We start from the raw sequence: 26,264 nt of genomic DNA, 5'->3' as shown, positions 1-26,264 counted from the left end.
ACAAGCAGCTTTGAGGGTGGAGGATAATTTGTAACACGAATTGCTAAATGGTCTTATTAATAAAAAAAACCTGGAGCCAGATATTGAAGTGAAAGCTGAAAGATCAGAGGGATAGAACAAGCCAGCCACCAGTTCTTACCACTGGGAAATCCTCAGCCCAAGAGAGAGCTACTTCCTGTGTACTCACAACTATATGCCTTTCTGTGCCCTGCCATCTTACTTCCTCTCTCTGCTCAGCTACATCACTTCCTCTTTCCACCCAGCTCTATCACTTCCTGTCTGTCTGTACAGACCTCCAGACCTCTATGGTTAACTAGTGCGGGGATTAAAATCATGCGCCACCATGCCTGGCTCTGTTCCCAGTGTGGCCTTGAGTTCACAGAAAACCGGATGAATTTCTGCCTCCCGAATGCTGGGATTAAAGTCCTGTGCTACCACTGCCTGACCTCTATATTTAATATAGTAGCTGGCTTTTTCCTTTGATCCCCAGGCAAGCTTTATTTGTTAGAGCACAAATAAAATATCATCACAATAACTGAACTCCTGGCTGGACCCACAAACACCACCATCTTTCTGGCACCACCCATGCAGCTTAGACTGATAACTGGAATATTCCTGGGAGAAAGAAGCCACTCTATACAGTTACTGAGGTGAATGGAAACTGTAGGAATATACAGGTGTATTCAAATCATATTAGGGAAACTAGACCCAAGAACTTAACAGGACGTGAAAACAGGGAAAGGACATGACTCCCTCACCTGCCCCCCATAAAGCTATGGACACCTACCTCTGTGGTGGCATAGCCCCAAGCCATTTTATCACCTGATACCTGGTGTGTGTGCCTCAAGGACTCACAGGCAGAGACTCTCCAACTGTCCTTGGGGCTTCTGCTCTGCTTGGGCACCCAGATGTCTCTGATTGTCTACATGCTTGCCCATCCAGACCTAAACCTGCTCTGCCCTGGTTCTGCCCTGTCGTCTCTACAGTTGACTAGGTTTTTGTTCTCAAACCTGACTCTTCTTCAGCTCAGTCTCTATGGCAACAGCTTCTTCTTTTCTGGATTCCTTTTCAGTTCAGACCTCCCTTGAATTTTTCTCAGTTCACCTCAGAAACCTCTTGAACCCTTCGGCAGCCTCGCTAACTTGTATTCATTCTGTAACCCACACATATGCATATATAGATGTATCTACTGTGTGCTGTGTGGTATGAGAGTTAATACTTATAATTAAGATTGGAGAATAAGGGCTGGAGAGATGGCTCAGAGGTTAAGAGCACTGGCTGTTCTTCCAAAGGTCCTGAGTTCAATTCCCAGCAACCACATGGTGGCTCACAACCATCTGTAATGAGATCTGGTGCCCTCTTCTGGCCTATAGGCATACATGCAAGAAGAATACTGTATACATAAATAAATAAATCTTAAAAAAAAAAAAGAATGAGCATAAATCACTGAAGAATTTGTGTCTTGTCTCATTTGGATTAAAAATTTATTAAAAAAAAAAGATTGGAGAATAAGAACCTGCATTTGCCTCAGCCAGATTACTAGATCTAATCTGGCAAATTGCTGCCATTAACACTCCTAAACCTTGTGAATTTATTTTTATTCAATAAATCCTCATGCTGTAAAAAGACACAGATGTGTTTGTCTCTGTTTCTGGCATAGCATACTCAGACAGCCTTCCCCTCTTCCCAGTAACAGCTATTCTGTGGTGCAACAAATCAGCTTCATAGAAACGGCATCCTATAGTATGTGAGCCTTTTGTTCACTTGGCCTCAGTATGGGTGTTTTGAGATTCATTCATATGCCACAAAGATGATGTTTATCTTTTCACATGCTTGCTTTCCATACATTTGAGGAAATGTCTCTTCAAATAATTTGCTCGTTTTTAATATTTTAAAATTTTGAGAGCTCTTAATGCATTACTGATATGTTATTGCTATCGAGGAATAAAATTGGCAAATGTTTTCTCCAAGTCTGTGTTGTTTTCACTGTTCTCTTGATAGTATATTTTATTGTTTGTTTGTTTTAAAGACAGGGTTTCTCTGTGTAACAGTTCTGGCTGTCCTGGAACTCTCTCTGTACACCAGGCTGGCCTCGAACTCACAGAGATCCGCCTGCCTCTGCCTCCCAAGTGCTGGGATTAAAGGCGTGCGCCACCACACCTAGCAATAGTGTATTTTAAAGAGAAGACCAGTTTATCAATTTTTCCTTTTATTGGATCATGTGTTAGGTACATTTCTTTGTCAATCATGTCATCACCAACGGACTTTGCTGTGGGTTCTAGGCTTTCGGTTCAGGTTTATGACCCATTTGAGGTATTTCCCCACATCAGTCTGAGGTGTGAGTGGAAGTCCAGGTTTTTGAATGTGCATTTCCTGTTGTTCTAGCATCATCTAAAGACTGTCTTTTGTCCATGGAGTTGTGCCTCTGTTAATGACGCTATGTGTGTCTCTATTTCTGGATTCTCAGGTTAGTCCCATTGGTCTGTTTGTTCATGTTTCCACTGAACACACACTGTCTTGATTGCTGTAGCTCTGTAATAAAATTTAAAGTCAGGTACCATTGGCTCCTAATCTTATTCTTTTTTTGAAATTGTCTTGGCTATTTTAGACTTTCCATATTTTAAAATCACATTGTCAGTATATATTAAAAAGTATCTGCCCGGGCAGTGGTGGCGCACGCCTTTAATCCCAGCACTCAGGAGGCAGAGGCAGGCAGATCTCTGTGAGTTCGAGGCCAGCCTGGGCTACAGAGTGAGTTCCAGGAAAGGCACAAAGCTACACAGAGAAACCCTGTCTCGAAAAACCATATATATATATATATATATATATATATATATATATATATATATATATATATATATATTCCGTAGGAATCTTAGTTATAGTTAAGGAAGAACTGAACTGATATCTTAACAATATTGAGTCGTCTGATGTAGGAACATGATTTTTGCTGCCATTTCTTTAAATCATCTTTAACTACTCTTGGCAATGTTTTATTGTTTTCAGAGTGTAGGCATTCACATTTTGCCTATACTCTGGTCAAGTTTCATTTTTAAGTAGTCATAAATGATACTGCTTTCATTTTTAATATACAATTAATCTTTCTTTGCATAGAAATATAATGTAGCGGGTGGTGGTGGCACACGCCTTTAATCCCAGCACTCATGAGGCAGAGCCAGGAGGATCTCTGTGAGTTCGAGGCCAGCCTGGTCTACAGAGTGAGATCCAGGACAGGCACCAAAACTACACAGAGAAACCAAAGGAAAAAAAAAAGAAATATAATGTATATACTATATAACCCTGAAACTCAACCAAACTTGCTCATTAACTTTAATTTAGCCTACTTGTAGTTTTTAATTTTGGTATATTACATGCTTTTCTATAAAATCTGTTATCTGTGAAAAAGTATTTTACTTACATGTTCCTTCTATCAATCTGGATGGTAGCGGTATTGCATTGGCTAGCACCTCCACAACAATGCTGAATAAACGTGATAAGATATCATTGTCTTAGTCCTTAGCTATGGAAGAATCAGACATCTTTCACCAGTGAGCATGGTGTGATGTTGTTATGTTAGCCACGTTCATGTGCAACACTGCTCTGTTGTTTTTTGTCTGTTTGTAATGTCTTTAACATCTTTAACTCTTTAACCTTTTTTAAAAAATTGAGACAGAGTCTCTCTGTGTAGCCCTAGCTGTTTTGGAGCTCACTCTATAGACCAGGCTGGCCTGGAACTCACGGAGCTCCTTCTGCCTCTGCCTCCTGAATTCTGGGATTAAAGAAAGGTGCATTCCACTACACCCTCCCGTATCTTATTTTGGAGTTAGACTTGAAAACTTCCCATAGATTTTTTCCCTTTCAACCTTCTAAAGTAATCTGCTCAGAAGTGATATTTAGAAAAATTATTTGGTGGAGTCAGCGGTAGATCTGCCTGGGCTTTACATTTGCTTTGTGATAAGGTTTTCAATTACAGACTCAATTCCCCTCATTCACAGAGTTGCTATAGAGTCATTTCTTTCTGAGTGGGTATTGACAGTGTGGGTCTATTTCACCTCAACTATAAAAGTCCCATGTCTCTTCACTATCCTTTGAATATAGGCAGTCAGGGCTAGGTCCCTCATTTCTGGTATTTGGTACTTAAATCCTTTATAGACTGTCTGATCAGTCTGACTCAGTTTACCAACTGATCTATACCAAAGAACCAGCTTTGGCTTTAGTGACTTTCTCCATTTTTTTTTTGTTTGTTTTTTTGAGACAGGGTTTCTCTGTGTAACTACCCTGGCTGTCCTAGAACTCACTTTGTAGACCAGGCTGGCCTCAAACTCACAGAGATCTGTCTGCCTCTGCCTAACCAAGTGCTGAGAACAAAGGTGTGCACCACCAGCTGTGACCTTCTCCTTTAAAAAGCTGCAGTGAGCTTGAACCTCAGCTCAGAGACTACCATCGGATATCCAAGGTCTTGAAAATCTTTGTTTCATTGATTTGTTTTGGATGAGAGGGTGAATCTCTTTTATTGAATGTTTCACTCCATCTTTAATTCCTATTCTACTACTTGTTTTGGATTCAGTTTTCTCTTTATTTTTAAGGTAAAGGCTGAGCTCATTGACTTCTGGCCCATCACCCTTATGTTATCGTTATTACTCAGGTGTTTAGTGCTCCACATTCCCCCTAAGTACTACACGGACGACATCTTAAACTCCTTGGTGTCCTCTCCTCCCTCCATTTCAAAACACTTTATCTTTGGCTTCTTCTGTGGCCTAGAGTTGTTAGCTGTATCCTACTTGCATTCCAAACATTTGGGGTTTTCCATCAACACAATGTTTTGTTTTGTTTTGGTTTTAATTTGAGGTAAAGCAACATAACAGAATCAACAAATTTGAAGAATGAAGGCTGGAGAGATGACTCAATGGTTAAGAGCACTTGCTACTCTTGCAGAGGACCCAGGTTTGATTCTCAGCACCCATGTGGCAGTGCACAACCATCTGTAACTCCAGTTCCAAGGGATATGATACCCTCTTTGGATCTCTATGGGCATCAGGCATGCATGTAGAGCACACATATACTCTCAGGCAAAACACTAAAGTAAATCTAAAACTTAAAGTATGCAGTTCAGTAGCACATAATGATTCCACAATGTTGCACACTCATTGCTAGTTCAGTTCCCAAACATTGCCCTCATTCTACAAGGAAACCCAAATGCTGGTAGTCACCCCTTATTCCTGTCCTTGCTCCCCAGAAGCCACTAGTCCATTTTCTGTGTCTATACTCTATTTCCTGATTTTTTAAAAAGATTTATTTATTTATTATGTATGCAATGTTCTGTCTGCATGTATGCCTACATGTCAGAGGAGGGTGTCAGATCTCATTTTAGATAGTTGTGAGCTGCCATGTGGTTGCTGGGAATTGAACTCAGAACCTCTGGAAGAGCAGTCAGCGTTATTAACCTCTGAGCCATCTCTCCAGCCCCTACTTCCTGGTTTTGATGTTCAATTTAATTCCATACAATCCTCTGTATAATTCACATTTAATGAGATTCATCTTACGGTTCATAGAATAGCCTATGTAGGAAGACAGTCCACATCTGTGTGAGAGTGTATCCCACTATTGTTGGGTGAAACATTAAAAAAAATGTCTATTGGGTCATGTTGGTTGACAATATTTTAATCTTTTCATTCTTTTTTGATTTCATGTTTCCTTGTTCTACTAATAGTTGAAGAGAAGGACACTGAAATTTTTGGCTCTAATAGATTTAGCAATTTTTTTTAAAAAGATCAATGTTTTCTTATATATTTTAAAGCTCTCTTATGGTCATCGTGTTTAGGTTAACTTTCTTCTTGGTTAGTTTACACTATGAGATAAATAGTCTCATTCCTGGTAATGTTCCAGCTGTCTTTTGATCAATATTAGTCAGGGATATTCCTCCCAGCATTTTAATTTTCTTCTATTTGTCTTTGTCTTTGTGTTCATAATGGCTTTCTTGTAGGCACCACATAGTTGGGTTCACTTACTTACTTACTGCTAAATTCTGAGGTCAGGCCCTCTGTGCTCTCTGCCCACTATCTTGAGGTCTTGGAACCTCTCTCATCCCATTCCCAGGACCCCCCAATCAGCACCAGTGCACTCCCTGTAATCCTTCCAGGTGGTTCTTTCTCAGCCTTGGGCACTTCATCCTGGGTGATCATTCTTTAGAGAGATATTTTGGGGTATCCCCTAGACATCTGTGAGCAGTGCTCTTCTTCCATGGTCTCTATTTTGCCTCCTTCTCCCTAGACTCTCAGGATTTAATCACCTTGACTCATATCTTCACCTAGGCTCTCCCTAGTTCCATCTCTGTAGTTGCAGTTAGCTGGGACTTAAGCACAGGGATCACTAACTGGCATGGTTGATGTATGGGGTTTGGAAAATCCTTGTTTTGGGTAGTTTGTCTGTTTTCTTTTTTTAATTGTTTTGTATGGGTGCATGAGTCTGGTTATTGTTACTCTACCTTAGTAAAAATCAGGTGCTTTGTGATATATATATGTGTGTGTGTGTGTGTGTGTGTGTGTGTGTGTGTGTGTGTGTATACATATATATGCATGTATGTGCTTGTATAGGTGTGCATGCTCAGTACAAATGTGTGGGCATGTGTGCAGACATTCATGTGGAGGCCAGTGGACAGCTCAGGTATTGTCCTTCAGGAACCATCTATCCGGTTTTTTGAGACCTAGTCTCTTGCTGGTTTGGACCTCGCCAAGTGTACCAGGATGCCTGACCAGGGAGTCCAGGAATCCACCATCTCCTCTCCAGTACTGCAATTACAAGTGCAAGCCATCACGTCTACTTCTTCGGCAATATGGGTTGGAAGGGTCTAGGGGTAGAAGGCGAGTTTCTCTGCTATACGAATTTCCAGCTTCTAGACTGGATCTTGCAGAAGATGCTGAGGTCGAAGGCGGGGGAGGCAGAGATCCAGAGGCCCAGAGAATATACACAACTTTCTTGACTGAACTATGGACCCAGGCCCTATATGTGTCTTTTGTGAAAATATATACTGGGGTCTCTCCCCCTCGCATCTCTGTCTTTGTCTCTGTCTCTGTCTCTCTGTCTCTTTCTCTGTCTCTGTCTCTCTGTCTCTCTGTCTCTCTGTCTCTCTCTGTCTCTCTCTGTCTCTCTCTCTCTCTCTCTCTCTCTCTCTCTCTCTCTCTCTGTGTGTGTGTGTGTGTGTGTGTGTGTGTGTGTGTGTGTGTGTGTGTGGTTTTTATAGGACTGGGCCTCACTGGGTAGCCTAAGTTGGCCTGGAACTCCCCATTCTCCTGCCTCAGCTTCCCAAGTAGCAGGATTTCAGGCATGCCCCACTGCACCTGGCTGGTTTTGCTTTAAAATCAGATCTGTCAGGCAGTGCTGTCCTGTACACAGAAATGACTGGGACATGCAGGCTCCATACTTACATCTTGAAGGGACAGTATCCCCTGGATTCTGTGAAATAGTTCTTCTTCCTCATCTATAGCTTCCTGGGACAAGTTATACACTTCCAGCCAATAGGCAGTTTTTTCTTCTCCATCTTTCTCCTTTTGAGCGCATAACCTTTATACAATATAAGAGTGGAATTTAGAATAAAGATGTTAAAGCTAATTAATATATTATATCAGTACATGTTACACTGAGTAATATATAATATATAATTTCTACATAATTATGGTATACAATATCAGTGCCTAAAAGTTTTGCAGTTAAATGTTTTACACATAAAGGTATTTTCAGTATATTTTAATTATTTATTTTCAGTGTGTATGTAGATATGTTCATTTATGTGTGCAGGTACATGTATGTGCCTGTGGAGGTCAAAGAGCCTTGTTCCTCAGATGCTGTCCACCTTTCTTTGAAGACAGGGCATCACACTGGCCTAGAATTCACCAAGTAGGCTAGACTACTAGCCAGCAATCCCCGAGGATCCACTTGTCTGTCTCCTCAGAGCTGGCATTACAAATGTCCACCGCCATTCTCGGCTTCTTTATATGGATTCTGGGGGAAGGAACTCAAGTCCTTGTGTTTGCAAGGCAAGGGGCTTACCAGCTGAGCCATCTCCCCAGCCCTCTACATACATTTTAGAACAAGATGTTGAACAGTGACACAGGGATGTGGCAACACACCAATTTCCACCTGCTGGCTCAGTCACCCACTTCCCTGCCTTCCTGGTGGCCCACAATGGTGCCGCAGCACACCTGTGGTAATGGATGTGACGTGGGTGTTGGCTGATCGTGGCTCCTGAAGGCAGGGTCACACCTACACAGGATTTGCTCATGTGTAAAAGGCTTGTGGGTACCCAGGGCAGGCAGAGACACCGTGAGAAGCACTGGGCGCTGCAGTGGGAGGAGAGGTACACGCCCATCAGAATGCACAGCGGTGGCGACAGTAGGAACAGCTGCTGGGGACCCTGCAGGACTGCAGTGGTGGGTTGGCAGGGAGGAAGTTGGGGAGGGAGCTGGCTCTAGTCACGTCTGAGGCTGGGGAGGAGCAGGGGTTGTCTGGGGGAGCTCAAAGGTGGACCCTGCTGTGGGATGTTCTGTATGTCACATGTGTTGCTCATTGGTCAATAAATAAATCACTGATTGGCCAGTGGCTAGGCAGGAAGTATAGGCGGGACTAACAGAGAGGAGAAAAGAAAGAACAGGAAGGCAGAGAGAGACACTGCCAGCCGCCATGATGACAAACAGCATGTGTAGATGCCGGTAAGCCATGAGCCATGTGGCAAGGTATAAATTAATGGAAATGGATTAATTTAAGCTGTAAGAACAGTTAGCAAGAAGCCTGCCACGGCCATACAGTTTGTAAGCAATATAAGTCTCTGTGTTTACTTGGTTGGGTCTGAGCGGCTGTGGGACTGGCAGGTGAGAGAGATTTGCCCTGACCGTGGGCCAGGCAGGAAAACTCTAGCTACAGGACCCTGTTCAGAAGGCAGCTCTAGTGGCATGGGTGGAGTCTGTGGCGATCGAGTGTGTGGTGACATCCTTACTTCTTTATCCTTGCGTGCTCTAGTTTTAAGTCGACACATTTTTTCTTGTAGCCACTGCGTATGAAGTTTTCTTCAACTTTCAACAGGTGCTTTTCTAGGTCCATCAGCAAAAGTGGGTACTCAAGAAGTTCTCCGTCAACAAAGTTGCAGGCAAGCTGGATTTGAAGTGTCACCCACCTGCTGGACAGAAATCTCCTCAAGATGGTGGGGACTGAAGTTTCCCCTCCATATTCAGAAGCCCAAGACCACAGCAACCCTCTTTCTGTCCAGTGTCTACCCAGGGACACTGAATCAAATACCAATGAGCCTTTTCCCGCCAAGATGGACATCATGCACCCCTGGCCCTGGATCAGTGTAGTTAGAATCTAATAATCCTACCTAGGCACCAGATTCACCCCTGGAAAACAGAAAACCGTGCTGATATGAGACTGCTTACAGACTCACATCAGGACCAGCTCGTGGGATGCAGTGCTCGCTCACAGCACTTTCCAGAGAGGAATCAGAGCAGAAACAAGGCAAGGATCCCTGCATCTGTGGTCAATGAGCTCAGAGGAGTCCTGGAAAAGGACCTGTGATGTGACTTGAAGTCTGTACTGGCATGTATGGAAGAAGAGAGGTCCTCTGACAGCCCCCCATAAAGGGCAGAGTCCAAAGGCTCCAGGAGCCATAGGAAAGGCACGGTGGAAATCTGGGCTATCTGGGAGGGAGCCATGACTCCTCTGAGGCACACAGTAGAAGGCAGGCCCACTCCTCAGAGGAACCTGAGGGCCCATGGGGCACACAGAGCAGAGCAGGCACATATAGCATGAAAGGGAATGTGGGGGTGGGGTGGGGAAGTAGCCACAGCTTTTGGTAGACTAGGCATCATTACCTGGCCTCTAGCTCCATGATGAGGTATTTCAGTAGGGATACTCGGTTTGGTCTTTCATTCTGGAGAACCTTGAATGTATCTATGAGTTTCCGAAACAGTTTGAAAACCTAAACATGATGGTCGCAGGTCACCGCAGGGCCTGGGGACAAGACCTCAGCACATACCCTCTTCCATGCACCCCACATTGTCCACTGGCCACCCCAACTCACTTTAACTTCTTTTCCATCATCTTCAGAGGATAAGATGGCCTCAGCCAGAGCCAAGGTTGAATTGTACCAGAACTCCTCAGCTCCGCCTAGCTGCTGGGCCCTCTCAATCATGAGTACAGCTTGTCCATGGTTCTTTTCCTTATTGGCCAACTGTGCTAGAAGCAACAGGCACTGTGCTTCTGAGCAGATATCTCCTAGCTCCTAAAAACAGGAACAGACAATACTCGATAGACAGATGGGCAGCTCCGCTCAGGTTGGCATAGCCACGAGTTGGGAGTGATAGTCCTCAGGAGTGGAAAGTGTGCCCTGGGAGCCACAGGAGCCAGCCTGTGCAGGATTTTGGTCGTACTGGCAGCGTCTTTCTGCCCTGCTGCCTGAGGTTGGCAGCCTTTTCCCTATGGAGGCTACTGTCTGAATCAGCTTTGCCGTGTATGATAGTTGTATGTCAACTTGACACAAGCTAAAGGCATCTGACGGGAGGGAGCCTCAGCTGAGAAAATGTCTCCATAACATGAGGCTGTGTGCAAGCCTGTAGGACATTTTCTTTTTCTTTTTTTCTTTTTCTTTTGTTTTTGTTTTTCGAGACAGGATTTCTCTTTATAACAGCCCTAGCTATCCTGGAACTCCCTTTGTAGTTCAGGCTGGCCTTGAACTCACTGAGATCTGCCTGCCTCTGCCTCCTGAGTGCTGGGATTAAAGATGTGCCCCACCACACCTGGCTATGTATTTATTCTTAATTAGTGACTGATGTGGGAGCGCCCAGTCCACTGTGGATGGGGCTGCCCCTGGGCTGGTGGTCCAGGGTTCTATAAGAAAGCAGGCTGAGCAAGCCAGTAAGCAGCATCCCTCTGAGGCCTCTGCGGCAGTTCTTGCCTCCATGTTCCTGCCTGTTTTGAGTTCCTGTCCTGACTTCCTTTGATGAACAATGATATAGAAATATCAGCCAAATAAACCCTTTCCTCCTCAAGTTGGTTTGGTCATGGTGTCTCATTACAGCAATAGAAGCCCTAACTAAGACAGCATGCATGGACTTATCACACTGTAGTTCTGTCAGCTGGGTCAGGTAATCAACAGACAACTCGTGATAGTTCTGCCTGAGGAAATTCAGGCCTGAATGTGGGCCAGAGGATGTTCTTTGGAGGAGGGTATTTGGTGACCTGTCTAGGCAGTACAAGGCCAGCCCCTTAGTCCTCCCAGGTTCTTGCTGGGACTGATCTCTCTCTTTGCAGAGGACTTCCTGGCGTCGAGCCCCAAGGGCAAGTCTACACGAAGATATTACTTAGTGCCCAGAGGGTCCCAGCAGCTCACAGCATCCATCCTCACCTATCCTGGGCAGCCATGTAGCAAATGCCAGGGCAAGTAATGCGATTTATGTTAAACATCAAGGGAAGGAGCAGACTCCCACAGCACTGGGCATCCCTTTAGATGCCCTAGAAGAGTCACCCTCAGATGACAAGTAAGCCTCAGGTGATGAGGATAAAGGACATAACCCCACAACAGATGGAGCTGGGGTGATGGGGAGAGTCTGAGCATGCCACAAAGAAGGGAAGGTACCAGAAGAAGCAGAGCTGCATGTCCACATTAGCCCTGCCCCTGAGCTGGGACATTAGTCATGTTATCTATGCCTAGCTGCAGTGAGTTACAGGAGAGGTGAAGAGGAGGAGGAGGAAGCCAGGTACAGATGTAGCCAGGGCAACCACAGTTGATGGCAGAGTACTGAGCAAACAGAGTACAGCCTGCCTGTCAGCTCACAGGCCTACAGCTGTCAGCTCAGTCACTTCTGGGACAGGTTATTTCAACTCTGTGTACATACCTGTCCCCTCCCTGATATACAAACACAGCACATGTCCTTTCTGAAGTTGGTACACCTGTCCTGTGCGGCTAATTTTATGTCAACTTGACATACAAAATAGAATTATCTGAAAGGAGGGAACCTCAATTGAGAAAATGCCTCCATAAGATCTGGCTGTAAGGCAACTTTCTTAATTACTGACTGATGGGGGAGGGCCCAGCGAGGGCCCAGCCCATGGTGGGTACTGGCATCCTTGGGCTGGTGGTCCTGAGTTTTATAAGAAAGCAGGCTGAGCAAGCAATGGGGGAGCAAGCCAGTAAGCAGCACCCCTCCACGGCCTCTGCATCAGCTTCTGCCTCCAGGTTCCTGCTATGTGTGAGCTCCTGTCTCGACTTCCTTCTACGATGAACAGCAATATGGAAGTATAAGTCAAATAAAGCTTTTCCTCCCCAACCTGCATTTTGGTCATTGTGTTTTGGTCGTGGTGTTTCATTGAAGCAGTAGAAACCCTAACTAGGACAGTCCTTCCCTGGTACTTGAACATCTGTCTGCTCACTACAACCGTCTACTTGCTCCCTCCTTGTTCATCGACATCTTTTCCTTCCCTCATGTCTCCTTGCCTGCCCCTTCTTTGATACCTGCACATCTCTTCCCTTTCCAGTACCTTCACCCTTGTCCTCTTCTCTATACCTGTACATCTGCCTCATCTCTGGCACCTGCACATCTGTCTTAACCCTGACATCTGTACAGCTGTTCCTCTACCCCAGCACCTGCACATCTGTCCTAACCCTGCTACTTACATACCTGTTCCCTCTCTGGTACCTGCATCCCTGCTCTCACTGTATGGACCAAGGCCTGAGCTTACAGCTTTCTGGTGACACTGAATTTTTCCATCATTGTTGAATCTTCATCTTTTCCTTGAATTCTTCAGAACACGCCACAGGCGGGTTGTGTCAGATTCTTGGCCTAACCCTCCAACTGAAAGCAATTCTAAGAATGTCCATAGGGATTTGGAGGAGTTATGGGGATTGTAACTTGGGAGAATGGCATCATTAGAGCAGACAACACAAACAGCCTCTTCAATCCAGACTGTTCAAGGTCAGCTGTTCACCGGGGACAGAGTCCAGAAGAGAAAAGCCCTGCCAAGTGTAGTTTGGGACTTGACACCCAAAAGGCCAATCTAGGGAGTGAATGGGCACTGGTCTGGACACAAGTGCCTCTAGTAGGCAGCTCCTCAGAGAAGAACAACCAATGCTCCCAAGCCAGTGCTCTGTGGAAAGATGCTAACTCAAGCCTTTTGGGGGACTCAGTGGAGACTCTGAGAAGCCAGGTGTCCCTGAAGTCCTTCGATGAGGAGTAAGAATACATCTGAAGAGTTCAGGCCTCGGTGAAGATGGCTACAGTGGAGATAGGTAAGGTGTATTACCTGGAAAGTCTGATGGGCCTCTGACAGGAGCAGCCGTGCTGGTTGGTACAGCTCCAACTCCAGTAAGACCTCCCCTTTGAGCATCCACAGCTGGGGGTAGGACGTCCCATCCAGGCCCTTGCCAGTCTCTCCATTTATCTTCAAAATCTGCAAGACACCATGGCCCTAAGACACTCCCCCCGCCCCCCCCCCCAGTCTGTGTCCCGTGATGTGCTCTGGCTTAGAAGCAGAAACACTCTGTGAAGCCAGTGTGCCGCAGGATGCACTGCCACAGGGACGTCCCCAGCGTGCCCTACTCAGAACCTCAGGCCTTTGGCTTCTGCTTGTCTAGTTTCTGATACACCTCAGGGATCATCAGCTGTGAGGGGGGAGGGAGCAGAAGCCAGTGAGCAGGGTCGGAAGGCTTGTGGATCAATGGAGATAGCTCTCTGGGAGTCAGCTTTAGTGAGTCAACTCAGTTTTATTCCAGAGTATAGGGAATATATAGGATTGGGAATGGTAGCTAAGGAATCACCTCATTTGCATTAAACAGCATGTTCCTATCATAAAGCTCCTAGAACAAGCCTTAGTTATCATCTGTGGAAGCATGGTCCTCTTGTAAAGCCCCTAGCACGATGTCTAATTACCATAGGGAGAGCTCTAGCCGGCAACTATGCCAAAGGTCACACTAGAGACAAGTCAGGCATCCAAGCTGAGGGACAGCTTTCATATAAGGTCAGGCTTCTGGACCAAGAGACCTTCTCCAAATAAGAGCAGGCAGAGAGCAGGAAGTCTCGCTGGGGTGGGGGTGGGGGGCCCTCCATGCTTCTGAGCTTGGAGAGAGCTACCAGGCCAGGAGAGACTGCAACCTCTGACCAGTAAGGCTTCCCGACACCCCAGGCTTTGGGGACCCTTGTCTCTCCTTATTTACCCCTTCTGCTCTCCCACTACTGGTTACAGCCACTGCTGAGCTGTCTGGCTTGGCAGGCTCGCTTCCCGCTCTGTGAGCCTAGCTGGGAAGCAGTTGTGAGGCCTACAGGGCTGCCTAGTCCATAGCTGTGCTGTTCTCTTTTTCCTGTGTACCCGTCAGCATCCCCTAGCCCCATTGTGGATGGGTTACTGAGTCCTTGACCCTAATTTTTCTGAGTTCAGGTCCCCAAACAAACCCCAAGTGTTGGGCACTTTCCACCATGCCCCAAGTGCTGACTTTAACAGGCTCACAGAGTTGGCGCTCTGAGGAACCAAGGTTCTTTGGGATGGCTTTTTCCCCTGTACATGGACTGAAGGGGGCAGCCAGTCGGTGATAGGGACAGCAGGAGCTTCAAGAGTCTAGCCAAGACCCCCTTAGATGTGCTCGGCTCCACAGGGAGCCTCCCTTATTTTACTTCCCCTTGCCTGAGCCCAGGGCCTTAAACATTTTAGATAAGCAACTACACTGTATCTCTAGCCTGCTGATGATTTAAGCTGCTGCTCAGGCCCCAGGTGATCTGTTTTACATATAATTTTTGCCTTCCTTGAGGAAATTCGGGGCCCCAGGGTAGGACAAACTTGGTCAGGTCTCTCCAAGTTTCCCATGAAACCATACCTAGGAGCGTATTCAGTAGGCACTCCAGAAATCAGCAGCGGCTTGCTGACTCTTAGGGCAACCCTACACGACAACCAAGTCAATGTCATCTCTGGGTTTCAGATTCCACTGTGGCAAAGCCAGGCTAAGTCAGTGTTAGCCCTGGGTTCTGGACCCCACCATGGCAGTGCCAGCCTACCTTGTCTTGAGCTATCAGTGGCTTCACCTCCATAGAGCGGGATGGAGCCAGCTGCTCGTGCAGCGTTAGCGGGCTGTCTTCTATCACGGGCTCCTTGTTCTTCTCTTTTTTAAATGTGATCTCTTTTCTGCAGCTAATTGAAGCGAAATAGCACCATGCATCAGAAGAATTGCAATGGCTGGTGACAACGGTCAGTTTCATTTACAGTCAAAGAAGCACAAGCTAACACAGCCGGGAGAAGCCACGATTCACATATGCAGTGGTTTGAAGGAAAACGGCCCCCAAAGGGAGTGGCACTATTAGGCGGGGTGGCCTTGTTGGAAGAAATGTGCCACTGCGGGGGCGTCCCTCAGTGTGACTGTAGTTGACTTCTGGTTGCCTGCAAGATGTAGGACACTCGGCTATTTCTCCAGCACCATGTCTGCCTGCGCGCCACCATGCTCCCTGCCATGATGATTATGGACTAAGCCTCTGGAACTGTAAGCTGCCGTCTCAATGAAACATTTCCTTTATAAGAGTGGCCATGGTCATGGTGTCTCCTCACAGCAATAGAAACCCTAACTAAGACAACACACGTCTACGAAAGCCGGGACAGTCTCCAGTTGGCCAGCTGTGTGGTTTCCACAACCACACCAGCCCTGTTCTCTCTGCAACTGTCTGACAAGCTGATGTGTAGGTTAGTGAGCTTCTCAAGCTTAATGTATGTAGAGCAGACCTGCCTCTGGAACCCCTCCAAAAAGACAAAACCACTTAGTACTCAGGATTTCCTACAGAGCAGCAGGGTGGCCCCTTCTCCCTTGCCACTTACCCGAAACAGGAGTCACCCACCACACTACATCCAGAGTTGTCCATTGGGAGGCGGGCCAGTGCATCACAGCATTCAACCCAGTCTGACCACGTCACACACGGGTTCTTCCCGTCAGGGCATCCAACACTTGCACCCCAATGATGTCACTTCACAGATCCCCAAAAGTCTTTCTCATCCAACTGTCCCGGACTCCCCAACTGCATGCATTTGGAACTGAGGCCTCTGTGTATCCCCAGCCCTGGTATCACCATGGGCACCAGCCCGTCCCGTCAGTCTCAGTCCTCCTCCTTCCTCTGCAGCCCACCTGCTGTGCCTCCCACACTGCACAGCGAGTGCTCCAGTGAACCCAAGAGCAGGAAGAGGCAGGCATCTCTCCCAGGCTTGACAGCTGCATTTCTGGACCCCATCTGAGGGCAGGGAGGACTCAGCAAACACTCTCCCAGTCAGTCCAGGGATGGACAGATAAATGACTGTGCTAACAGCATGGAAATGATTTTGTAGACAGACATTTGTTGCCAAAGGCTGCAGGGTGAAAAAGTGTATGCAGCAGAATTACATTTTCATAACTGATCCGGTATACAACGGCAAAGCCCCAGAAGGGATTACTGCCAAGGGATGGGGCCCATAGTGATGTTTATTCTCTTCCTTACCTGTTTTCTAAAATTTGAACAATGATCATATAATTTATATGGGGGGGGGAAGCCATGTTGCAACAATTAACAATAATATGACTATATATACCTTCTTACATATTCTTAGGTGGTCTCTAAGTCTGAAAAGGATTGCCACAGAATCTGTAATTGGCTGATTTAACTATTGGACAGCCTACTATTAGTCAACCACAAGTGCTGCAGAGTAACCCAAAGAACCAGAACCATCACTTAGCGCCATCACTCCTGGCACGCCCTGGGAGGAGCCTGGGACTGGTGAAGGACAGACAGTCTTTCCCCATCCTGTCCTGCCGACCCTTCATCCCTTTCCTCTGCTGAGCACCCACAGCTCAGCAGTCCCCAAAACCTGTCACAAAAGCTGTAGAGGAGACTCACACATTTCTCTATGCACTGCCCTCCCAGGTACAGCTACCTAGAAATTGCCCCCAGGACCTCCAAGTCCAGACTGAGGAGCCAGTAGCCATAATGGGCCTGGTACTGAGAGGAGCCACAGGCCAGGGCTAGCTAGGGTTTCCTCAGCACTGTCCTTAAGAGACTGGATTGCGGGGGCTGGAGAGATGGTTAAGAGCACTGGCTGCTCTTGCAGAGGTCCTGAGTTCAATTCCCAGCAACCACATGGTGGCTCACAACCATCTGTAATGAGATCTGGTGCCCTCTTCTGGCCTGCAGGTATACATGCAGGCAGAACATTATATACATAATAAATAAATAAATAAATAAATAAATAAATAAATAAATAAATAAATAAATAAATATTTTTTTTTTTAAAAAAGAGAGAGACTGGATTGCATATGGCTAGAAAGAGGAGAACCACATGCAGGGGCAAGCACTGTACACACCTGGCCTGCTCCATGTCCCCAATGTACGCCTGTCCAATCACCTCTTCATGATAAGCCGCTGCGTAGTGCAGCCTCAGGTCGGAACACACCTGTAAAAGTCTGAGGGGAAAGGCAGGGAGGGAAGAGCCACCATCACACAGGGTGCTGTCACCTCCAAAGGAAGTGGTGCTGGATTTGGGGTACTTAATTAGAGTTGGTAAACCAAAAAAAAAAAATGCACTTTAGTGTTTCAATTTCTTTTTTAAAGCTAAATGTGCTAGGTGATTCTATGAAACTTCAGGTGGCAATTTTCTCTGTCATTCACTCACTTATTTTACTCACTACATCTGCATTTGGGGGCATAGCCAGAGGTTAATAGTCAGGTGCCCAGATGGGCTCTGCCAAACCCTGCCGTTGCCTCCAGCAGGAAATTCAACTGAGGTTTTGTTTAAAGCAAACCTACTCAAGCATTGTGTGTGCCCCTCCTCCCCTGAGTGAGCCCCGTCACCATGCCCTCCTCACCACTCCCTCCCCATTTCTCCTTCTAGACCCTTGGTGGGAAGTGTAATACCCCTTGATCCTTAAACACCTCCGTATGCATATCCTTGAAACAAGGTATTCTCTAAGGATCAGGCAAAGTTCTTCGATGAAGATACCATTCCATTATCTGGCTGTCTTAGGGATTTATTATTCACACAGCCAGCTACAGAATGAATATCTAGGGCGCTGTTTGTTTTTATGTTGTTTTGGACAACCCGTCGCTCTCAGCACTTCAGGTAAAGGAGAGGTACCAACCGCAGGTGGTAGAGGTCCGCAAGGCTCTTGCTCTCCACCACCACATCTGCAATCAGTACAGCCAGCTGCAGGACGGGGATGCTGAGCTCGTGAAGGTACATCTTTTGCAAGGCTTTGGCCAAGTGGTCTATGTAGTACAAACTGTACGTCTGCATAAACACATAGCAAACAGGGGTGGTCACAGGCAGGGGTAGCACACTAGTCCCCTAGAGTGACGGTTAACACTGACTGTCAACTTGACGTGATTAGAATCACCTAGGAGACGAGTCTTGGCATGCCTGTGAGCTGGAGCAGGTTAGAGACTCTGCATTTCTTTTGTAGAGGGTTATCTTGATTCAGTTAATTGAGGCGAGGAGACCCACACTAAGTGTGGGCAGGGCCATTCCATGGAGTAGGACCCTGGACTGCAGAACAAGGAGGAGGCTAGCTTGGCATGACCAATCATTACTCTTTGCTTCCTGAATGCTGATGGACTATGATGAGCTGCCTCAAGTTCCTGCTGCTGGGACTTCCTCACCAGGATAGACTGTACCCTCAAACTGCAGGCCAAAAGAAATGCTTTCTCCTTCAAGTTGCTTTGGTATTTTGGTCACAACAGCAAGGAATGTTAGCTAATGCACATTGCTAACACAATGCCCAGCACTCAGCAAGTGTTAAACAAGTTTGTGGGGTGCCTTCTTGCCTATCTGTTATTACAGGTTTTGTTTTGTCATATGCAATGCTTTGGTTGTTAGCACCAGAGTATTGTTAAAGATCCACACAAGAGACACCTCCATTAATTCATTAATTTCATATTCCATTTGGTTCTTTTCTAATTAAAACCAATGATCTACCAAATGCAGAATTCCTTGGTGTATGTATACAACTGGGTATCTAGAAAAAAAAAAGAGCTAGTGCCTCTTATGGTGTCGGGCTTGGTATATGGGGTGCTGGAGACATTAGATGAGATATTGAACATGATTTTCTGGTAACTGGATAGAGGACAGGGCATAGAAAAGCACAGAACTAAGATCAGGAGGGAGATGTGAGTCAGAGACGTGGCCTGGCCCATTGCCCAGGATTAGTGTCAAGGCTGGCTGGTTCCTGGCCCCTGTACACACAGATCATGTAAGGTAGACTAGATCCAAATCTGACACTAGGCTATACAAGTGAAGAATATCTGTACCTTGAGGGAGAATACTGGAGGATGCTATATCTGACCTAAGAAAAGGAAACAGTGTTGTTGTTGTTGTTCTTTAAAAAAGGACTGAGGGAAGCACCAGTCACAGAGGAAAAGATTCCTAATTTTCATAACACTAAGGTTAATATTTCTACACAGAAGACCCTATCATGGGAGGAAAGGCAAGTCACTTGTGACTTGCTGTGTACAGGACTGGCAGAGTATCCCTCTCAGAACAGGCCTGTGGTATTTTTTCAATTCTATAAGAAAAAAAGAAAATTTGCTAAATTATGGCGGTGTGCTGGGCAGACACATCACAGAAGAGGAAGGACTAGGACAGGCTGACAGGGCAGCCAGCATCACTGTAGCCATGGGAGATGCCATCACATGCCCACTAGCACAGGCTGCCAAGGATGTGGGCAGCAGGAACTCCCCCACAAGGACAGGGATGGAAGTCAGCATAGCATCCCTGGGATGCGATTTGCCGACTAGCAATGTTCATCATCACTGGAAAGCTTCCCACACTGTGGTCCAGCAATGTGGGCACCAGTGTTCACAGATGCTTCATTTGTAAGAACCATGAACACAATGTCCATTAGCAGGTGAGTGGGCAGGCACACCAAGGCCTGTTCACTGCAGTACATACACACTGTGGCATTGAGAGGAACTAAAATAGTCATCCCCAAACAGCATGGGCAAACCCCACCAACCTACTGACCAAGAAGAATATGCTGAACAATTCCATCCCTGTGAAGCCCCAACCAGGCAGAAGGTGTCTGGACCATGGACCCCCCAAGAGCATGGACTCTTAATACATGGAACGTCTGAGTGTGACTTTACATCTAAAGGGATTGTAATCTATGACTAGGGTGAGGCTCTGTTCAAGGTATAGCCCTGAGTATAGAATCTTGGAGGTCTCTACAAGTGCTGGATTTGCTAGAAAGGAGAGATTATGTGGCCTTGGTGATAGAGATAGGGTGGGATGAAGCATCCAGAGGGACCACGTGATTCTGCTGATACTGTGATTCTTGTGGTCATAGTTGCCTAGTTTGTGGAAATATGACAGCAGGCAGAAGCAGTACCAAGACTACATATGTGTACTTGGGTGTGGACGCAGCGCGACGGGGCTTCTCACAGATGTTGGCAGCTATTTGGAAGAAAGAGGGTGTAGATGAGAGGGAGCTTTGTAGCTAAAGGTGGAAAGCTGCTCCTTTTTAACACTCTGTGAAACCCCTGTCTCAAAGGTCCCTCTTTGGAAATATCTGCAATAGAAATGCTAGGTGTGGCTTTAAAGGAGAGAGGCTGGGTTTGTCAGGCCTGTGGCAAAGCTCTGGCTGGCTGCTCAGATCCGCTCACCGGCTTCTGGAAACTTGATGAGTTAACGGTAGTGTCACTCCTGTCTTGCTTGAACACAGACAACAGATCCTCAGGGCAGGAGTAGGAGGCCCAATCTTCTATGCTGGTGGGGATATAATCAAGTGGCTTGTTGGAAGCTGGGGTTGAAATCTGTGAATGGGAGAAAGCAAGGTTTACTGTAAAACATGGAGTTCTGAAATGGATGCTCCTGGGGCGCAATATGGAGAGGACAGGGCTGCTAGCCTCTGGCACGGTGTTTGGAAGCTGTGGCCCAGAGTGGGGACAGCATGTCTTCCAGAAGGGGAAACTGAGGCATGGGATGATCATAAGACCCCCAACAGTGGAGTTGGGGTTCAGGCTCCATGACTGTTACCATCCACCTCAGGTGAGGACACACTATGTGGACCACTCACCTGTTTCATGTCCTTGATCTTCTCCTTCTCCTTCTCCTTCTCTTTCCCCTTCTCCTTTTCCTTCTCCTTCTCCTTCTTCTTCTCCTTCTCCTTCTCCTTTTCCTTCTCCTTCTCTTTCTCCTTGTCCTTTTCCTTGTCCTTCTTCTTGTCCTTCTTCTTCTCCTTGTCCTTCTCCTTGTCCTTGTCCTTCTCCTTTTCCTTCTCCTTTTTTGTCAGTAACAATTGTGAACTAACTACTTGTAAAGTTTTTTCTATAATTAGTTCTCCTCCTGATACCAAGGAAATCTGGGGGAGGGGAGGAAATATAAGTGGGGAGCATGAAAAGTAAGGCCTGTATCTCCCATTTCTGCACCTGGCTGGGGGTAGCTCTTAGATCTGAGGGTGTTGTTGCTCAGTCATGGGTCAAACCCGGGAGCCTCCACAGCACAGAGCAAGTCTGATCAGTGACCCGGACCTACAAGTTTTTGTGGTGGATGGACAGCAGAGCTGGGGTGAGTTTGGGAAGCACCCTCTTCAAGGAGCCTCAAAAACATGAGTGTGGCAGGGCCAAGAGAGAGGCTGATGCATCTTTCTGCACAGAGGAAGAGGTGGATGGTGCAGGAAAAAAAAGTCTGTGTGCTTCTCAAAGGCCTTTACAAAGGGGCGAATCGGCAGCAATAAGCCCTTCAGAATCTCCTCCCGGGGGTGGAGGATGGGGTTGGTGGAGACCTTCACTGATTGGCATCACATCTCCAGCCCGCCCTTACCTGCCAGATGCGCCTGAGGAAGCTGTAGGCCATGAAGCAGTCATCTTCATAGGAAGAAGAGCTTGGGGACACCATCAAGGCCCGAAGGATGTGCACACGGGCCAGGGCCTCCAACTGCCTCACACTTCGAAACTGGTCCAAGGAGACTGTCTCCAGATTCAAGGACACTGCACTCTTTATAGGAGACTGAGCAGGAGAGGCCTGCCCTGCACATCATGGTGGGAGTGAGTCTGGGGCCATGAACAGGTTTAGGCTCCTGCAGGCCCTGGGGTATCTCCCCTCCTGACCTGTGATAGTGACCCAACAACCTGTCTGTCCCCAGGTCCTAGTAGTGTACTGCTACCTGCCCTAGACTGGAGTTTCTCCAGCAGGGATACCTTCTACTCAGCCTTTCCTGTGACCCAGACTTCTGTCTCTGAGTCTGGGAGTCATTTTCTGGGAGATCCATTTTCTGGGAAGCCAAGAGCTGCTGGCCTTGTGCTTGGTACCCGTGCAGGTGCCCAGCTAGTGTCCTGAAGCCTTACACCAGTCAGAATAGGCCATAGGCTGGCCTGCTCTGTTTTGTTCCTAGCTAGTTTGATCTGCTGTATTCAGCTTTATGGGTTAAATGCTGAGTGGACAGGGTTACAGCTATTCCTTCACACAAGTTCTGGGACCTTTCCACTCTGTATCTTTCCCCCACTCCTAACTGCTGTACCAATATAGCATGTCTATCCCAGAGGGCATGGCGGCCCAGCAACAGTCCCACTATGTCCTGTTGTCCTGGGCCCAGATGGGGCCTACAGTGTGTGGGTCAGGACAAGCCAGCATGATCATCCTCACCTTCCTTGGGCTCTTGCTCAGGGGCATCTTCAGTGGGTTTCATGGATAGCAGAATCTCGATTGCCCACTCAAGTTGGGCAACCACCTCTTCCATAGGGAACTGCTTGTAATACAGCCATTCACTGAACTCCACGATGTAATCTACCTTCTGCCAGTTGCTCTCTGGCTTCTTTGGGACAAGACAGAAAAGAACTAATCAGGTCAATGTGCCATTAGTTAGCACGGGGAAGCCACCTATAGCAGCGAAAGACTTGATGATTCATGTCACCCTAGAATTACCATGGGGTCCCCCTCCAGGAAGATGGGAACAAGGTTCCCTGAGGGCTCCAGCTGTGGACAGAAGTATGATAGAAAAACAAGAATTTGGTAAAGTCCCCCAGGTCTTCTGCATCCTTTGCAAGGGTGCCCTACCTGTCCCACTGGCCCTGGTATTTCCTCACACTACTCCAGGTCTCCATCACAACACAGAAGGTGCTGAGCAGGGCTCACTGCAAGGCAGTCTGGCTAATCTGAAGCCTTGACTGGGTGGTTCTTGGGTTAGGGCCTCTATTGAGGGCCCCATATCTTCTTCCCCATGCAGGCACAGCTTTTGCCTAAACTATCAACAGCTTCCATGGCTCGATGTGGGCCTGTGGGAGGGTGTGTCAGGGAAACTACAGCCAAAGATGCGGCATGGCACACACTTGGCCCATGTACAGTCCCGAGCTTTAGTGTGCTGACCTGCTGCACACTCCCTTCCTTTCCAGGCCTCTTCCTTGGCCCAACCTCAAGGCATCACCCCCACACTTTTCAGGACCTAGAGTCATGGCCCTCTCGCCTCTAGAGCTAACTCTGTAGCTTTCCTGAGTGCTTGCCTGTACTTTCTCATTCACTGTGAAAAGAGTGTCCGTGACAGGCTAGTCCGTGCTCACCCCTGCATGAGGCTCAAAGCAAGAAAATCAAACATAAAAAAGTGCTGCAGGGATGGTCCCAGGTGGGGCATAGCAATCCGGACAGGGATGCTGTCGGCAGTGGGAACAGGCCTCATGAGGAAGCAGGAGCAAAGCTTCTGGGAGGAGAAAGTGCTACAGCGTCCTGAGGGACAGGTGGGGTGTGAACCCCTGGCAGGGTGCAGGGCCTAAGGCAGCCCAGTGGTACCTGAATCCCAGTGGAGGATGGAGAAGGCATCTTCTGGAGGTAAGAGGGAGTCCGAATGTGCCATGGGAGCCGTGATTTAGACAGAAGCTGTGCAAGCCTGAGGAAGCATGGGTGCCTCATAGAGGGGCTAAGGAGGGAAGGATAATCCTCTCATCATATGGTGTAAGGCTGAGTAGAGAGTCTACAGCTAAAGAATGAGGCTGGACCTGCCTCCCATACACTAACTAACTAAGAATGGACAGGCCCCCTGGATAGAAGGTCTGTAATCACAGAGTTCTCTGAAGAAAATAAAGAATGCACCTTCCGGACCTTGGAGGAAAATGATCTCTCTGATATAATATCATACACATAAGTGACAAAATAGACATCGACCTCATCACAATTAAAAACTTTGTGCTACGAGCAATACTAAGAAAAAAGTTCAGTCCATGAGGGCACAGCCTGGTGGCTCTTCTTTAGCTAAACACGGAGTCACCGTGTGACTCAATTCCACTCCTAAGTACATTCTCAAGGGAACGAAGAACATAGGTTCACAAAATACTGTGCATGCAAGTTCACGGAAGCCCAACTCACCGGAGACTAATGACATGAGAAACAATGTAAGAGCCTGACAAACAGCTAACGAGCCAAGTGCACGTCTACCTATGGCGTGTTGCTTAGTCACAAGAAAGAGTTAGGACAGTCATACAATACAGTGTGACTGTAACAGGATGAGATCATGATATGACAGCCACATGGTGTGCCTGATTTAATTCTGTGAACAGTCCGGAGCAGCACCCTGGGTCAGTGATACCTGGCTGCAGGAGGAGTTGGAGAGGAGAGTGAGTGCTAACAGAAACCATGTGGGAGTGGGGCAGGGTGATGGAATAGTCCACAACAGATTGTGGTGATAGCCTTGAGAATAAACTACAGACTGTATTGTGCCAAAGGAAAGAAGGAAGGAGGGAAGGGAAGGAAGAGAAGGAGGGAGGGAGGGAGGGAGGGAGGGAGGGAGGGAGGGAGGGAGGGAGGGAGGGAGAAAAAGAGAGGGAAGGAGGGAAGGAAGGAAAGAAAGAGAGAGAGAGAGAATTCAAGGGGCTGGGGAAATGGCTCAGTGGATAAAGTGCTTGTTGTACACATGTAAGGACCAGAGTCTGAGTGCCCAGAACCCACATGTGACAGTGTGCATCTGTAATACCAGCCTGCCTACAGCAAGACGGGAGGCCAAGACAGGAGAAGGTCCAGAAGCTTGTGGGTCAGCGACCTTGGTACACACGGCAGAGCACAGATCCTGCCTCAAACAAGGTACAGGGGGAGGACTGGTACATGAGGTTGTCCTCTGACCTCCACAGGCGTGCCATGGCATGTGCACGCTCACGTTTGCACACATGAGCACACATGCATATATACACACACCACACACATATTTTATGCACAAGTACATTGAAATAATAAGTACATAAAAACAAATTTCAAAGATGAGACTCAAGGTCACGGAAGACAGCTATTCCTTCAGTGTCCAGCTGAACGTGTTGAGCTCTCTGCTCTTCCTCGAGGCCAGCCTGGCCGCTTCCCCTTCTCAGGGGGCTGCCCTTCCAGCGCCCTCATCGAGATGCCCACATATTGCCTGACTCTGAAACCCAGCAGAGAAGCTTGAGAATGACCAGTTACTTGGTCTCCAGGCCAAGCAAAACGCATTCATTAGTGTCAGGCCTCTGCAGCCGCAGCCCATGCCCTGAGACGGACCTTGGTCCCTTGTTGAGAGCTGGTCTGTGCAGCGCCCAGGTCCTCATGACAGGAATACGCTAGTGCCTGGGAAACAGACCAGCCTTCCAAGGTGGTTCTTCACAGTTCAGACCTTTCAATTCTGAGGCCAAGGACACCATTGGTCCCACATTCAGGACTCCAGGGCGCCCTGTGTGGGCCTCACTCCTAAGAACCACTGTCATGGACTCAGAAATGAGAGCGCCCTCCCACTAAAGTGCTCAGAATGGGATGTCTGTTTTGGCATTTTGGTAGTGGGGACAAGACCTGCCTGTCCCAGCCTGCTGCATGCAGAGCCCTGCTCGCTCAGCAATCCAGGGAGCCCAGGCATTTGCCTCAGGGCTCTCCCCACTCTCTCCTTTCCAAGATGGGTGACTAAGGGACGAATCAGCAGAAGGGAGTCTCCAGCCTCAGCCAGGGCTTACTACACAGTGGCTTCCTCTGAGCTGACCCAGTAAGTCCCTAATTCTGAAGCTTTTCATACGATTATCTCTGTAACCAAGAGACAGATCCACCCCACCATCGCCAACATGAGCACCACACACACCTGCAGCGCCTGGATAGCATTTTGATAACAGGCGAGCTCCCCACAGATGTTCCTCGAGTTCTGAGCCAGACGGTACCACATGTGTGCCAGATAATCTTCGCTCTCATCCTTGAACTTCTGGATTTCCATGGTAAAGTTCTGGCCAAGTTTGGCCTTCACAATGACCATATGTTTGAAAATCAAGCTAAAGAATAGGGAAGGACGGGTCCGCTGAGATATT

At 47.4% G+C, this 26,264-nt stretch overlaps 1 protein-coding gene across 1 annotated transcript in view; it reads right to left on the bottom strand.

Annotated features, from left to right (window-relative positions):
• Cfap46 (cilia and flagella associated protein 46) overlaps positions 1-26,264 on the bottom strand; it is a 93,117-nt gene that overhangs the window by 22,537 nt on the left and 44,316 nt on the right. The window contains exons 27-39 of the mRNA XM_059256328.1: positions 26,045-26,228; positions 22,618-22,786; positions 21,796-22,001; positions 21,050-21,334; positions 20,637-20,786; positions 18,122-18,270; positions 17,348-17,446; positions 15,030-15,162; positions 13,288-13,434; positions 10,070-10,270; positions 9,861-9,967; positions 8,990-9,166; positions 7,425-7,560 (exon numbers count right to left, since the gene is read on the bottom strand). Of these exons, the coding sequence (XP_059112311.1) occupies positions 7,425-7,560; positions 8,990-9,166; positions 9,861-9,967; positions 10,070-10,270; positions 13,288-13,434; positions 15,030-15,162; positions 17,348-17,446; positions 18,122-18,270; positions 20,637-20,786; positions 21,050-21,334; positions 21,796-22,001; positions 22,618-22,786; positions 26,045-26,228 (2,143 nt within the window). The remainder of the gene's footprint in view (positions 1-7,424; positions 7,561-8,989; positions 9,167-9,860; positions 9,968-10,069; positions 10,271-13,287; positions 13,435-15,029; positions 15,163-17,347; positions 17,447-18,121; positions 18,271-20,636; positions 20,787-21,049; positions 21,335-21,795; positions 22,002-22,617; positions 22,787-26,044; positions 26,229-26,264) is intronic.

This window comes from Peromyscus eremicus, chromosome 1, assembly GCF_949786415.1.
Source record: "Peromyscus eremicus chromosome 1, PerEre_H2_v1, whole genome shotgun sequence".
NCBI lineage: Eukaryota > Metazoa > Chordata > Mammalia > Rodentia > Cricetidae > Peromyscus > Peromyscus eremicus.
The sequence above is the reverse complement of the archived record's forward strand: the minus strand, read 5'-3'. Positions and strand labels throughout refer to the sequence as shown.